General features: G+C 38.8%; 1 protein-coding gene across 3 annotated transcripts in view; it reads left to right on the top strand.

The window, feature by feature from the left end:
- Nucleotides 1-1,914, top strand: part of adgrb2 (adhesion G protein-coupled receptor B2) — a 293,767-nt gene extending 291,853 nt beyond the window's left edge. Inside the window, exon 31 of one of the 3 annotated variants that reach the window (XM_016530376.1) lies at nucleotides 314-1,914. In XM_016530376.1, the coding sequence (XP_016385862.1) occupies nucleotides 314-490 (177 nt within the window). In that variant the 3' untranslated portion in view covers nucleotides 491-1,914. The remainder of the gene's footprint in view (nucleotides 1-313) is intronic. The other 2 variants (XM_016530377.1, XM_016530375.1) reach the window with 2 other exon arrangements.
- Nucleotides 1,915-14,454: the final 12,540 nt, after the last annotated feature.

Here is a 14,454-nt window from a genome sequence, read left to right as displayed (position 1 = left end):
AATCAGATGATAACTGTACATATTTGGGTCCTGGGAACAAATTTTTAGAAATTAGACTTACTCTTCTAAGCTGGTTGGCTGGTCTTAGCTGGTTTAAGCTGGTTTAAGCTGGAAGTAGCTGGCTTTAACTGTCTCCCAGCCTGGCCAAGCTGGTTTTAGCTGGTTGTTCCACTGTTCTAAAAAAGTGGTCAAAACGCCTCTAAAACCAGCCTGCTATGACCAGGCTGGATGACTAGCTAAAAGGAGGTAATCAGCGTTTATGCTCTGGTTTTAATTTTAATTAGAATTTTCTTCTGTGTATGTGCATATTCAGGACAAGTCCACCACAGATGACCAGCGATCCTGGGACAGCTTTAAGACCATGACCCCTGAGCAGACGTGTGGCTCCAGCGAACATAAGGACAGACTGGAGTTACGCAGTAAACCCTGGGACACATGCTCCGCCAACACACCTGACACATCCGAAGGAGACTTCCAGACTGAAGTGTGAAGAGAACACACACCTACAACAAACTGAGAGACAACTAAACCCTATTACGTACTCACGCTGTCAGTGATCTTCAGCAAGACGTGTTCTAAAGGATTCTGTACTTGTTTACAGGTGTGAGGACAGACCAGAGATGAAGAGTGCTCTATTCTATATTTTCACACAGAGACATTAAATGAAAGAGTGGGGCCTGGAGAGTATGGTAAAAAAAAAAAAAAACATTTAACAAACTGTTTCTGAAATGTCTTGATTTTACTCCAGAAAGGATTCTCTTTCTCCTGTTTGATGATTTGGGAATTTTAAAATTAATATTTCTGCACCCTTCTTTTTATAGAGGAACAACAACAAAAAATCAATACTGATGATACACACACAGTTTAATAACCCCTTAGGGTTTTTTTCCTCCTTTCTGTCTTCTCATTCCTTGGATGATTCAAGTTCCGTTTCCCTTTTTCTTGCTTTGTTTTTCGGGGAAGAGGGAGGGGAAGTTTTGAAAGTATTCATTAATATGTGCCATCCTCTGCTTTTTTTCCTCTGCATCAGGTGTACTGTACTTACATGCTTTTTTCTATTATTTTATTTAGAATGCTTGTCCGTTTTTTTATTTTATTTTCTAAATGTTTTTTTTATATATATATACCTAAACTTCAGGTATCACTTTATGGGTGAAAGTAGGTCATACCGCTGTGTGATTGTGTTTTAAGTTTTTCAAAATGCTTGACAGAAAAAAATTGTGCTATACAGTATGTGCGATTTATTGTCAAATTTGCATTCGTTCACACCAGGGAAGCATCTTTGCTCCATCTTACACAAAACAACCAAAAGAATCCACATTCCAGTCATAAGAAGCTTTGGTGTTCCAGAATGGGCTTATCCAGTAAGAGACACACTTCCAGCTGAGAACGTTTCCATTTTGAACCAACACAAAGGTGCTGCTAAGTTTCCACATTTGCTCTCCATCTTAATATTGTGCTACATGTCTGCTCTTGCAAAAAGTAGTTCTTTGTGATGTTTTCATTTGAAAACCAGTGACTCCACCAGTCATCCTGAATTGATTTGGATTTATTTCTGCACTTCGACTGTGGAGTTTGACAGTTGGCTTAATGCTATGCAGACTGCAGAGGTCATCTTTGCTAACCCGCTTCTCTTTATAACCCGTTCATTAGTTGTGTTGGCTGATGTAACTCCACATGGAGACTTGGAAAGCGAGACCGAGAGGGCGAACGAGGAAGAGAGAGGTCTGGTAATTATCTTGGGGGAATAACGATTTGTCCTGACATTTTCTTACTTGGCGCAAATTTCATCTCCTCAAAAAGATCCTTGAAGTCAGCATATCATATAGGCACAGATGGCAAGACTAGAGCATGCCATTTCAACCTTTGCAAGTAATCTGCTCTAATGCGGAACATGGGCTACCTCGTCCCCATGAAATACAGTGGGTACGGAAAGTATTCAGACCCGTGTTTTTCTGTCAATATGGGGTGCTGTGTGTACATTAATGAGGGGAAAAAATTAACTTAAATGATTTTAGCAAATGGCTGCAATATAACAAAGAGTGAAAAATTTAAGGGGGTCTGAATACTTTCCGTACCCACTGTATATCTCCAAACCACCACAGCAATTAAAACTAGTTTTTCGTCTCCCTTCTCATCCGCAGTCAAGAAAGACTGAATATTACTCTCGTATTTGGGAAAAGCAATATTGCATAATCAAGAGTGCTGTTCGACTGATATTCAGTACTGTAGTGTGTTTGTGATACTGCTTTTAACAGTTCAGTAAACAAGAAGTTTTCTTTCTGACAAAATTTTACCTTTTTTTTTTTCCACTAATGAAATTAATTCCTAAAGAAGGCCAAGATACAAAAACTGGAACAGTACAAAGCCAGCTGGACTGTATAGCACTCTTGGAACACAGGCCAATCAAATTTGAGGACCGGAACTAAATGTTTATAATACGAATTTTAAAATGTAGAATGTTTGGACTTTAGGTAAAGGATTTGGTGGAACTGTAACCTTGACTTGAAAGATCAGTATGATAAATCACACAGGTGATTTGACTATTTTAGGTATAGAGTTCGCAACCACGCAGCTGTTCGCAAACCCTGCTTCATTTACAGTGCCTGTTTTGTTTTTGTTGCTCTTTTGTCTGATGCAGTCATCGACTGTTTCAACATTTTGTCGTTCCACTCTATTTCCGTCTCTGTATATGAGTGTTGGGTTTTTCATAGATGTTTACAGAGTCCTACATATTGAAGTTGGAGAATTACACTCCAGAATCCCACTAAACTAACTATGTTTTGAACAGATTTATGTATTGCTCTTTAAAAAAGGAAAAAAAAAATCTTGAGAATGGCCTTACAGTCACATACAATTTATGAGATATGTATTTTGAATATGTGCATTGTGAGGAGGATGATCGTCACGTAGGAAAATGAACAGCTGAGTGTGGATGTATTGAAGATTGAAGATGTTTGCTTGGATTTCCTGATTCTTCATGGCTTGACCTGTTTGAAACTTTTGGATCCTCCCCCTGCCAGCACACACAATCCCATTGGCTAAAGAAGATGGCTATCACAGAGAATCCTCCTTGCACCGTTTAGGTTTTTTATACATAAGATTGTACAAAGTAGTCCTCTACTGTTTTCATAGAGTGTCTTTTTATATGAAAATAAATTTTCAAACTGATGAATGCTCTTGTAGGGTTTTTCCTCCTCATGTTTCCTAATCCCACTGGTAAAACCCAATTAGGAGAGAATGGGGATGGCTGTCACATATTTTACTTTGTAATCCACTGTTGTTTGCACTATTAATCTTTAACTTTGATATACATTTTCCACATTTATCTGCTGCAAATTAAAGTTGTTTTGAAATCTACAGCTTATCCCTAAATGTTGCTGTCAAAGTACATGGGGTGGGTTGTAACATTTTTTCACCCCTTCAGAATTCACATTATGCCATATTAATGTTGATTTCTCTACACTTTAAAAAAAATAAAGATTCTTCATTGGCATCTGTGGTTCCATGAAGAACCATTAACATTCCTAGAACCTTTCCACTGCACAAAAGCTTCTTTACAGTGGACAAAAGTTATTCTAATTAATTAAATATTCTTCTCAGTAAGAAAATAATGGTTCTGTTAGGAACTGTTCACTGAAAGATTATTTGGGGAACCAAATCTCTGCACAAAGTCACTCTACCCTAGTGAAAAATAAATATACTAAAAAGTATTTGAAACACATTTGTTTCATGCCAAGTATACTACAAATACATTTACATATTTATGTACTTAAATACCCTGCAATTGTACTTTTGGTATACTAAACCGGTTTACTTAAAAGTCTCCTAAATTGAAACAACTAATCTTTGCACTTTAATTGTGCAGAAGTAGAGCTGAATTCCATATAAAGATATACTGAAGTATATTTGATTTTGCTAATGTAGAACTATTGCAAGTATACTTCCGGTACACTTGAAATATCTTGCATTTAAAGACTGATATTATTCAAAGGTCATACAATCCTCATCAATAGTGACATTAAAACACATTTAGGCTTAATATTAAGAAATGTGCATTGTGCACAAGTAGTACTCCAATTAAAGTAAGTGTTGGGCGATATGTCAGTAAATATGTTAATATATTTGAACTATACTTAGTATGAATTCAATGTATTTTAAAATATTACTTTTTACTAGGGTAGGAACCTTTATTTTTAAGAGTGTGTCTCAAAAAGGTGTTTTTGTTTTTTTGTTGTTGTCCTCTAAATCCTTTTTTATTTTTACAGAGTCTTGAAACTTCTACTGTAACCTCAGGAGGATGTTGTTCAGGTATGATTGGTTGTACCAAGATTTCTGTGTTAATGAAGGTCTGTATAATTAGAAGGTTATTTTCTTTGATACTAAATATGCAGGTGTCTACTGCGTGCTCTGTATACCCACAGGTACGACACCCAACAGACTTGTCTCATTATTAAAATTCATACTGGTTTTAATCATAAGTTATTGTGAAAGGAGGCTGCAATTATAATCCTTGATGCTGTGGTTTTGCAATCAATTTATTAGAAAGAAAAGAACTTGGGAGAAAATAAACAATCAAGGCCTTGGCGATACTGACAGAATAAATCTTCCTTGAGGTCGCCACAATTTAGCCCAATGATCAAAGCTCTGTTCCAGAACAATGGCAATTAGCCAGCGGTCCATTTCAAATGGTCTGTCTCCTGATAAGCGCTCATCAGACCATTTCGATGCTTGTCATCAGACCATATTTGTCCCTGATTGTTTCTGGAAGAAGAGAATCACTGTGTATTCTCTGTTGTGCACAAATGCAAATGTTCAGAGGCCCATTGGAAAGCACAAAAATTGCCGGCTTGATCCCCTCGTCTCTACAGTTGAACTGCAAGAGCTTCTGCATCGCTTCTCTGCTGAGGGCCGCTTTGGCCGATTGCCTCACCGTAAATGCAATTGGCTTACTGTCCAATGGGCAGCCACTTGAAGCACATCAAGCCTCTGTGCTATCAATCCGATGTGCTATGCCTGCGAGTGATCTAATGCGATGGCTTTGAATGTGGCCTCCGGGGCCTCTCCATGACTATGTGGGAGTGGAATGAGTGGAAAGGTTGCTCTCTTCAGCAGTGGAAGATTCGTGTTTGCGTAATGAGATGTTCTACCCGGCCTCCCGCACAGCTGCCTTCTAATAGCAGCCATGGTCTCTCCAAATGAAGCTTCGAGAGCAATCTCCTGTTAGCTTGTTATTCCTTAAAGTATAGTTTTTTGCTCTGTGTCAGTTTTTCACATCTAATTTAACCGAAATCGGGCCTCGAGAGCCATTTTGCTCTTTTTTGTTTAACCTCTATCAAGTTAGGCAAATTGAGGCATTAACTCACCTGGCACTATTTTCTTTAGATAGCATGACACTGGAAAGATCATGTTAAGTCTTCAGTATGGTTTTTGGTCATAATTTTAAAGTCAGACAGCATAATTTTCTCCATGGCCACCATTTATTTGTGAGTACCTTCACAGACTGCATTGTGAAGGTACTTGCCCCCCCCATTTAGCTGTATCCAGAGTTGAGCTGGATGTTTTTATCCTTTTTCATCAAAATGAATTTTACATTTACACTACATTTATTTATTTAGCAGACACTTTTATCCAAAGCAACTTGTAACTGAAGAAAACAACAAAGGGAATTTTTGTCCCTCATATAAGGTTTTCAGTCTGATATTGTATAATAAAGGTAGAATATAAATTAAAGTTTGAATTATGTTCTTAGGACAAATATATTTATTTTAAATGTCAGGACAGGAATAAGTTGGCACAAGTTACAAATGTTTGGTATTTTGCCTTTATACGGTTTTATTAATTGTTCAGTATTATATTTGTTTAAAAGTGTTTAATTGGCTGCTCTATTACATGTTTTATTATATCTTATTACATCTATGCAATAGCCTACTTGATTCTGACTGGTCTGACTTTTTTTCCTTGTGTGTGTGTGTGTGTGTGTGAATAAGTGGAATAATGAATATATATATATATAAAATGTAATGTGGTCCCTACAGGCATGCAAAATTTCCTTTCAGCCCTCAGAAGCAGCATTTCTCCTCTGTCTTTTGATGCAGCTGGGATGCAAGGCATCCCCCAAACATGCAGAAAATGCATGTTTCATGTGCGTACGGATTTCATCCTGGCATTAACTAGATGATTTTCCTCTTCTGGATGCCTGAAGGATGGCCCTGGATGAAAGAATATGCTTTCAGGACCGCTTGGCCTCAGGGAACGGCACATACTTCACGCAGCAAGAGGAGCACCAGCTCCATCCCGACAGCAAGACAAAAACACATCCATACTAGCATACTCACATGCTGTCTGAAATAGCTTTTTATATTATGCAGGCAAGAATGTGTGTATACTCAGAGGATAGTAATAGTATGTACGCTCTGCTGGATCAATACATTTCCCTTTGAGAAGTAATTTTAATAGATTTAAGTATTCAAGGGAACTCTCATTGAATCCCCTCACACACTGCTTTGCAATTAACATTCACATTGTGTTTGAAGCATGGCAGTTATTTTGTGGTAAAGATATTCAAAGCCTGTGGTACTCCTTGTTCTAGTAGTCCACGTTTCAGAGGAATGTTTTTTGAGCAAGACAATGAATGTGCATTTCTTTTCTGCAACAAAACACATGATTTTTTAATGATGCTGTCTGGATTCCATGCTTGCCTAAGTGACCCAACCATGACTTTAAGAGGCCAAAACAAATTAGCTGTCTTCTTAAGTAAGGCCAGGCTTGTTTCTTGCGCTCTTCTAACAGAACTTTTTTTTTACAGCTCAGCTTTCATACAAGAGAGACAAAATAAAAGCTTTCTGATTTTTCTAAAAAATGCCCATCTATTTTGTGCTCTACATTAGTAAATGTAAATTAGCACAAGGAAAAAATGTAAGAAAATTGATTTGCCCGAAATAAAAGTACAATAGACTCAGTACTCACGAGTGTTTTGTCTGAGGAGGCAAGGGAGGCAGTGCCTCAACGAACAAATTTGGAACAAACAAATGCTTTTTGCAACAACTCAGATCTCTTAAATTAAACAGCACCTCCGTGTCTGTTACCTTTATGTCCTCTGTGATGTTTGCTGAGCATTTGTTGACTAGTGGTCGCAAAGGCGAAAAATGCATTACCATTCAAATGAATGGGGTCACTGAGATCTTTATTTATTTAAAGAAATTAATACATTTATTCAGCATGGATGTATTCAATTGATCATAAATAATAGTTATTAAATTAAGCTTTTCCGTCACAGGAATACATTTTATTTTAAAACAAATTAAAACAGACAACATTTCATTTAATTTGTAATAATGTTTTCACAATATTAGATTTATTATCAAATAAAAGCAGCCTTGTGGAGCATAAGAGTCTTCTTTCACAAAAGTATTATTATTATTATTATTATTATTATTATTATTGGGCCACATAGCATCCTCATTTTAAAAATCCACCACATTATCTTTGGAAAACATGATCTTGTGTCCTTGTGACCATATATGTGCACACGCACACACTTCGACTACTTTGCTTCTGCTCATCCTTTTTTCTTGTCTTCAAAACCTCTTTCTTTGTATCTCTACTTTTCACTGAACATTGTGTAGGTCTGCCTCTAAGCACTCTCCACTGTTATTTTTGCATAGAGGAGAAGGGCAAATCTCAGAAATATGATGCATAATTCACAGTGACTTTCAGGCAGTCAGGCAGGGACTGAGAGCCTGAGGGCTTGGCCCATTCAGAGCTATCTTTGGATGCCAAGCAAGCCACTCCCCTGACTGGAGCTAGTGGTGGCAGAAGAAACAACAGGGCGTCCACAGATGTCTAGCGATGGAACCTGAGCACACAGAGAACTCGCAAACATGGCTTATGGTTGAAAGCAAAGAACTGTTTTCAGGCTTGGCTGCTCGTGAGAGACACATGATGTGCATCTTTGTCATAATCACGCTATCATTTCCACTATTGTAACCTTTTGTATATCCTATGCAGATATATAGCTACCCAAGAGTACCTCAGTAATTGGATCAATTACTCTCTTACGGCTTCTTCAATTGTCCCGCTGTAGAATGTCATGGTATTTCAGACTCATAACAGCATGGTGTCTGTTCTCTCGGCCCTTTTATCATAGTGTCAAATCGGTGGTCTCGCCAGTGTCATCGTCCTCACGAAATCATTCCTGTGGAACGTTAATGTTATTCAGAAGGGCAGCCGTGGTTGATAGCACAGTTGATTCTCTCATCAGCTGAAAAAAAAAAAAAACAGAGCAGTGAAGCTTTGCTTTATTAAGCCTAATTTATAAGCACAAATTCAGGCCCTGTGGTTTTGATATATTGAAACACGGCGACTGGCTTGCTTCCTGGCGAAAGTCAAAGTTAAGCTGCGGAGTGTGAGATCCCAATAAAACCTCTGTAGCTTTTCCTCATTCGTGCGGTCTCACGGCAGCAGGTGTTGCTGTGATGACACTTTTCCCCACTTTACCCATGCTGAAAATTCAAACTAATATGGACATGACGAGTCCTGAGACCCTGAAATGTTTTCCAAAACCATATAATAGAATTCCAAAGCACATTCCCGAGGCTGTCTGACTTTTTTTTATTTGGCACAAGATGGAATCCCTATTTTGGAATTATTGTGACAAGGAACAACTGGCCTTGTACGAATTGTACTTTAAGTCATAACAGTTAATGATTTAGCAGATCATCCAAAACAAATGAGAAATTAGAAATGTGAAGCGTGATTAAGTTTTGAAACCCTTGTGAGAAGTGACGGTCATCTGTGCTTCCACTCAATAGGGTTGCCAGGTCTGCACAAAACCAGCACAATTGGTACTCAAAATGAGCCCATTCACGTTCCGAGGGGAAAATGGCTATCAAAATCGGGTTTCGCTTGACTAAAAAAACAACCTGTGACAGCATTATAAAAGTAGCACAATTCCGTGGGAAAACCACGGACTTGTCAACACTGCAACCTAAGCTGCTTTACACATAATTTCTCACACACTTTTATCAAGGTTCACAACGTGCTGACAGTTTTCCAGAAGCAATAGTTCATAGTTTAAAGTTAAAATATTAATATTTTTCTTTCACACACCTGTTGTTTCGCTTCAGAAGACACTGATTCATCAACTGGAGTCATACAGATGTAGCGCCCCCTACCTTCTTTTATAACGGTTTAGTAAGGAGCAGCACCAGGTTCAATAATCTAGTGCCTGAGATGTTGTATTAAGGCCCCTCTGGCGTCACTGAATGAAATACTTCACTTTTAGACAGTTACTCAGAATAAACTATATGCTCACACAAGTTTACTACTCAGAATTCAAATATGAACAACAGAATTAACTCAACCACTAGTGTAAACACACGCACTATATACACTTCCAAGTATTAATACGATGATCTATCGATTGGTTTACTGTATTTTCTGCAATCTGTCAGCTCAATTGCCCCGATCAGCCCTCTCCTCAGCTGCTGCACGTCTCTTCTCCCTCCCCCTTCACCCCTCACAATTTCTATTTTTTTGGGAGGGAGGGGGTTGACACATACCAACCAATGAAAATAAAGGAAACCTAACTTGCTCGTTAATACCACCTTTTTCACATGTGTATAGCAATCAAACCTGACATAAGATCGCGCTCTTAAAGGGGCATATGCACATTTAGCTTACATCAATATAATGATGTATAATTCACTCACCCTTTAGCTCTGTATTAGAGCAAAACAAAAAGAATTACTAAATGAATAGAAATAAACCCAATACCTGTAGAATTTTGTTCTACTGGGTTACATCACTATCAACTATTGAGTGTTTGTACTAACCTCTGACTGTGATCCAATGTAGATTTTGGTCAAATGATGATTCAGAAATACATTGTTAGTAACATTTAATGGGGAAGATACACAATTACAACTTCTGTGGGGCGTGAAGGAAAAAGTAATGTAACTAGTTGTCATGAACCACGCTACACTTGAAATTAAATGTACAAAATAATTCACTTTTTGGTGTCAAAATATCACTCTGAATGCTCACAGTTCCTAAGCGCGCTGAACCACACTATATGAACTGATAGGTAACACTGTGGGCCCACACACACAGTTAAAACACGCACACTCTCACAACCCACCCCGGAGCAGGCCTGAATCGTGGCTTGAGAACGTAGTGGCCGGGAAACGGAAAACTGGCCTCTTCACTCTCCTGAGTATAAAACAAAAGCAAACAAGTGTACCTGAATTCCTTTATGAACTGTGAAATGATCGCGAAACACCGTGATAGGCCTCTTGCAGATCCTCGTCCTGCGCTGTCACTGGCGGCCGATGTGGGTCACACTCCAACGCAGCCAGAGGAACCCCAGACCTCACGGTGATCTGGGGCGCTATCTGGTCTCCTTCGGGTCAATTACACGACGAATTCACGAAGATTTCAGTCCTTTGGTCCTTTCTTGAAAGTTATAGTTGACGATAACATGAAGCACAGTCTGTTTCAGCGCTATTTACGAGCGAATGACGTAACCGCAATAACGGAAACAACTGTACACTCAGAATTCAAATATGAACAACAGAATTAACTCAACCACTAGTGTAAACACACGCACTATATACACTTCCAAGTATTAATACGATGATCTATCGATTGGTTTACTGTATTTTCTGCAATCTGTCAGCTCAATTGCTCCGATCAGCCCTCTCCTCAGCTGCTGCACGTCTCTTCTCCCTCCCCCCGTATTAACCACTCACATTTTCTATTTTCCCGGGAGGGAGGGACTTAACACATACCAACCAATGAAAATAAAGGAAACCTAACTTGCTCGTTAATACCACCTTTTTCACATGTGTATAGCAATCAAACCTGACATAAGATCGCGCTCTTAAAGGGGCATATGCACATTTAACTTACATCAATATAATGATGTATAATTCACTCACCTTTTAGCGCTGTATTAGAGCAAAACAAAAAGAATTACTAAATGAATAGAAATAAACCCAATACCTGTAGAATTTTGTTCTACTGGGTTACACAGACTACCGTCGTGTTCATTTACCATGGTTTTTGAAGTGTCAACTTTGAGGTACCCATCCAGCTGCTTTGTATATGGACTCACAGAGATGGATTTTGCTAAAAATCTCTGTTCCACAGAAGAAAAAAAGTCATATACATCTGGGATGCACGATGGTAAGTAAATGGTGAGAGTATTTTTCTTTTTTGGGGTTTTGTATTTGTTTGTCTGTTTGTTTGCACTGCAAACCTGAGCGATGGAACTGTTTTCAGCCATTATGTACCAAAAATCTCAAAACTTTTAAACGATTAGACAAGCTCCAATCATTCACATTTTTAAAAAGAAGACAAAGACAAATATTTTAAGTAAGATTTGGGGGGGAGGGGTTCTTAAGCAGTGTGTTTTCAATGTTCAGTTCAATGGATTCCATGTTGATTCCATGTGGATGGTGTAATTTAAGTTAGTACTTTAAGAGCCTTTCTGCCTGGCACTGTTTGAACATGATAATGAGAACAAAGGCTAACAAGACCTATGGTTAACAAAAAGCTTTAGCTTAGACATAAGCATCACAGGTTATCTCATAAATCAGATTTGTAAAAAAAAAAAAATGAATGTGCATGTGCTTAAAGACATACATGCCATAAACTGTACTTTTTGCCCTTGTGTGAAGCATATAGCCTGCGGTAAATGTATGTCACCACTGTGTGAAGAACAGCAACAACAACAACATGAAGCTTTAGCTTAGACATAAGCATCACAGGTTATCTCATAAATCAGATTTGTAAAAAAAAAAAATGAATGTGCATGTGCACATTGCACATCTGTGTATTTTCCTTTTTTTTTGGATTGTTTATTTGCATATTAAATTTGAATCAGAACAGTAAGATAATGGTCACCCATGAATCTGCTAGATTTAGAAAATAGTATTTGTTTTGTAGAGTGTTTATTTCATGCATGCAGTGTCAGGTCAGGCTTTGAGAACAAGTCATAGTTGATAGGTGAACACCACTCTTATGTACATCATTTTTAAACCTGAGCCTGTGTTTACTTCCCTCTTTACCAGGAAAAGTGCAGTTGTTTAAGCTATGTATGTTCCTTCAAGAAATCCATTAGTGATCCTCTGCTTGCACATAATTTCACTCTGTAACTCAGTCTTGAAAATGGCAGGATTAAAGTTATTGGCATTTGGTTGTGAGTAATTGTGATGATCACCAGGCTTTTTCGTATGTGTGCTTTCATAAGAACTTTCTTAGAAGTCAGCAATGTAGTGATCAAGTGCGCTGTAAAGCCGTATATTTCCATTCACAGGAGGCTAACAATGAATACTCTTGTAAAGTGAGTGCCTCAGGCTATATCCATTTCCTTCACCTAAAATGATGCCATTTCAAAGGGCCCTTTGAGTGCAGCTTAAATTTTTTTTAAGCTTCAGAAGACTGTGATATTAACGTTGCTCAAAGTAACCACTGCAAATATAAAAAAGCTAAAGATACCAGAAAGGCGAGTGCAGGTTAGGAAAAATTTAGCTGCAACCTGCACATCTCCCCTTTGGTATATTACAAGTGTTTTGAATTAAATTAAATTCAATACTAATGTGAAACTATCAAAAGATAGAAGGTGACAGTGGTTTATAGCATTGCCCGGGCTGTCTTAACCTTCCCCTTTAGCTTTTCTCCGTCCTTCTTTAGTCGTTATTTCTCTTTTCATATGACTCTTGATGCAGACACTAGTAAGGATGGTGTGATAAACCCTTTGGCTGTCCTTTCCATCTTTAACACCCTCTCTCTCTCTCTCTCTCTCTCTCTCTCTCTCTCTGGTGCATGCTGGGAGTGCGAGGTGGAGGTGGAGCTGGAGCTGAGCGCGTGTTTGAGAGCGTTGTTGAGTGAATGTGATCTTTTACTTTTTTTACTTTTTCTTATTACCTTTTTACATATATATTGATTTTTCCCCTTGCGAAATATAGTGTAGATAGTGTAGTGTGAGAGTTGTTTTTTCCCCGTACGCGCAACTTAAAGTTGCTGGTATGGCGTCTGTTCAAGTGCAAGGAGCACCAAATGCTCCTGATCATTGGAGAAAAAGTTGGTTTTGAGAATATCGTTTCCACCTCACGGATGAACAAAGCTGTGGTTGTGTTTTTAAAATCCGAGCCGCTGGTTAACGAGTTGACTGTGAGCGGAATATGGGTGAAAGAAATGTTTGTTCCGGTAACCCCGCTATCTGCTCCAGCAACGAAAGTTACCATCTCTAATGTTCCACCCTTTGTGAGTAATGAGGCCATCCTAAAAGAGCTACAGAGATTAGCCCCGTAAAAACGATTCCCCTTGGATGTAAAAATGCCGCGCTAAAACATGTTCTCTCTTTTAGATGGCAGATTTACATGTTTTTGAATTCCCCGGACCGTACATTGGAAGTTTCTTTCCGTGTTACTCACGGAGAGAGTTCATTCATGATATACGCCAGTACAGACATCATGAGATGTTTTGAATGCGATTTGGGCCATAAGCGCTTCACATGCCCACATAAAAATTAACAACAAGCATCTAGAGCCAAGACGAATAACACAGAAACACTGAGATCTCAAGAGCAGGCCAAAGGAGTTACAGATTAAGTGAAAGGGCAGCAAGAGGTGAGTGAGCTTAATGTTAATATTGGCGATGTGGAAAAACCTAGAGGGAGTACTGCTATTGACAAAGATGTTCAAAGTGATACTGAAGATGTGTGTGAGGGTATTGTTATAGGAGAGGCGGGTGGTTCAGAGGAAAATATGGTTGATGAAATGGAGGATTTGTCACAGTGCACTGATGATGGTTTAAGAGATGATGATGAGCAATGGCCTGATGTTGCAAACATGGTTGATAAGGATTTATACACTCTAGATCAAATAAATTATTTTCTTGACCAAACTAAAGGAAAAGCTGGTGTTGAGATAAGCGATTTTTTTCCAGATATTGAAAAGTGTGTTTCTTCTGTTATGGGGGTTAGGAGAACAAGTAACTATGAGGAACTGTCACAGCAGAAGCGCTTTCGTCTTAAGAAGTACTTAACTGCCATAAGATCAGGTAGAAAATCAGGTAAAGAAAGGGGGAAATCTAAATAATCATGATGTTTAAAAACGTCTCCAGGTTACGTATGTAACCATGGTTCCCCGAAGGGAATGAGACGCTGCGTCGAAACGCTACGGGAACGCCTCCAGCGTGACCACGCTCTGAATCACATGTGTAATCAGTCCAATGGATGGGCGAGACATCACGGGCGGGGTGACGTAGCGACCAGGAAGTATAAAAGCTTGTGAGGTGAAACCGGCGTCAGCTTCAGGAGTGAAGCAAGCGCTGGCAGGGATGCCGGAAGTATGGCCCTGAGACGCAGCGTCTCGTTCCCTTCGGGGAACCATGGTTACATACGTAACCTGGAGACGTTCCCCTTCAGGAACTCGAGCTGCGTCGAAA

Source organism: Sinocyclocheilus rhinocerous, unplaced genomic scaffold (genome assembly GCF_001515625.1).
Source record: "Sinocyclocheilus rhinocerous isolate Xijiao unplaced genomic scaffold, SAMN03320098_v1.1 scaffold781, whole genome shotgun sequence".
In the NCBI taxonomy this organism is placed as follows: domain Eukaryota; kingdom Metazoa; phylum Chordata; class Actinopteri; order Cypriniformes; family Cyprinidae; genus Sinocyclocheilus; species Sinocyclocheilus rhinocerous.
The sequence above is the reverse complement of the archived record's forward strand: the minus strand, read 5'-3'. Positions and strand labels throughout refer to the sequence as shown.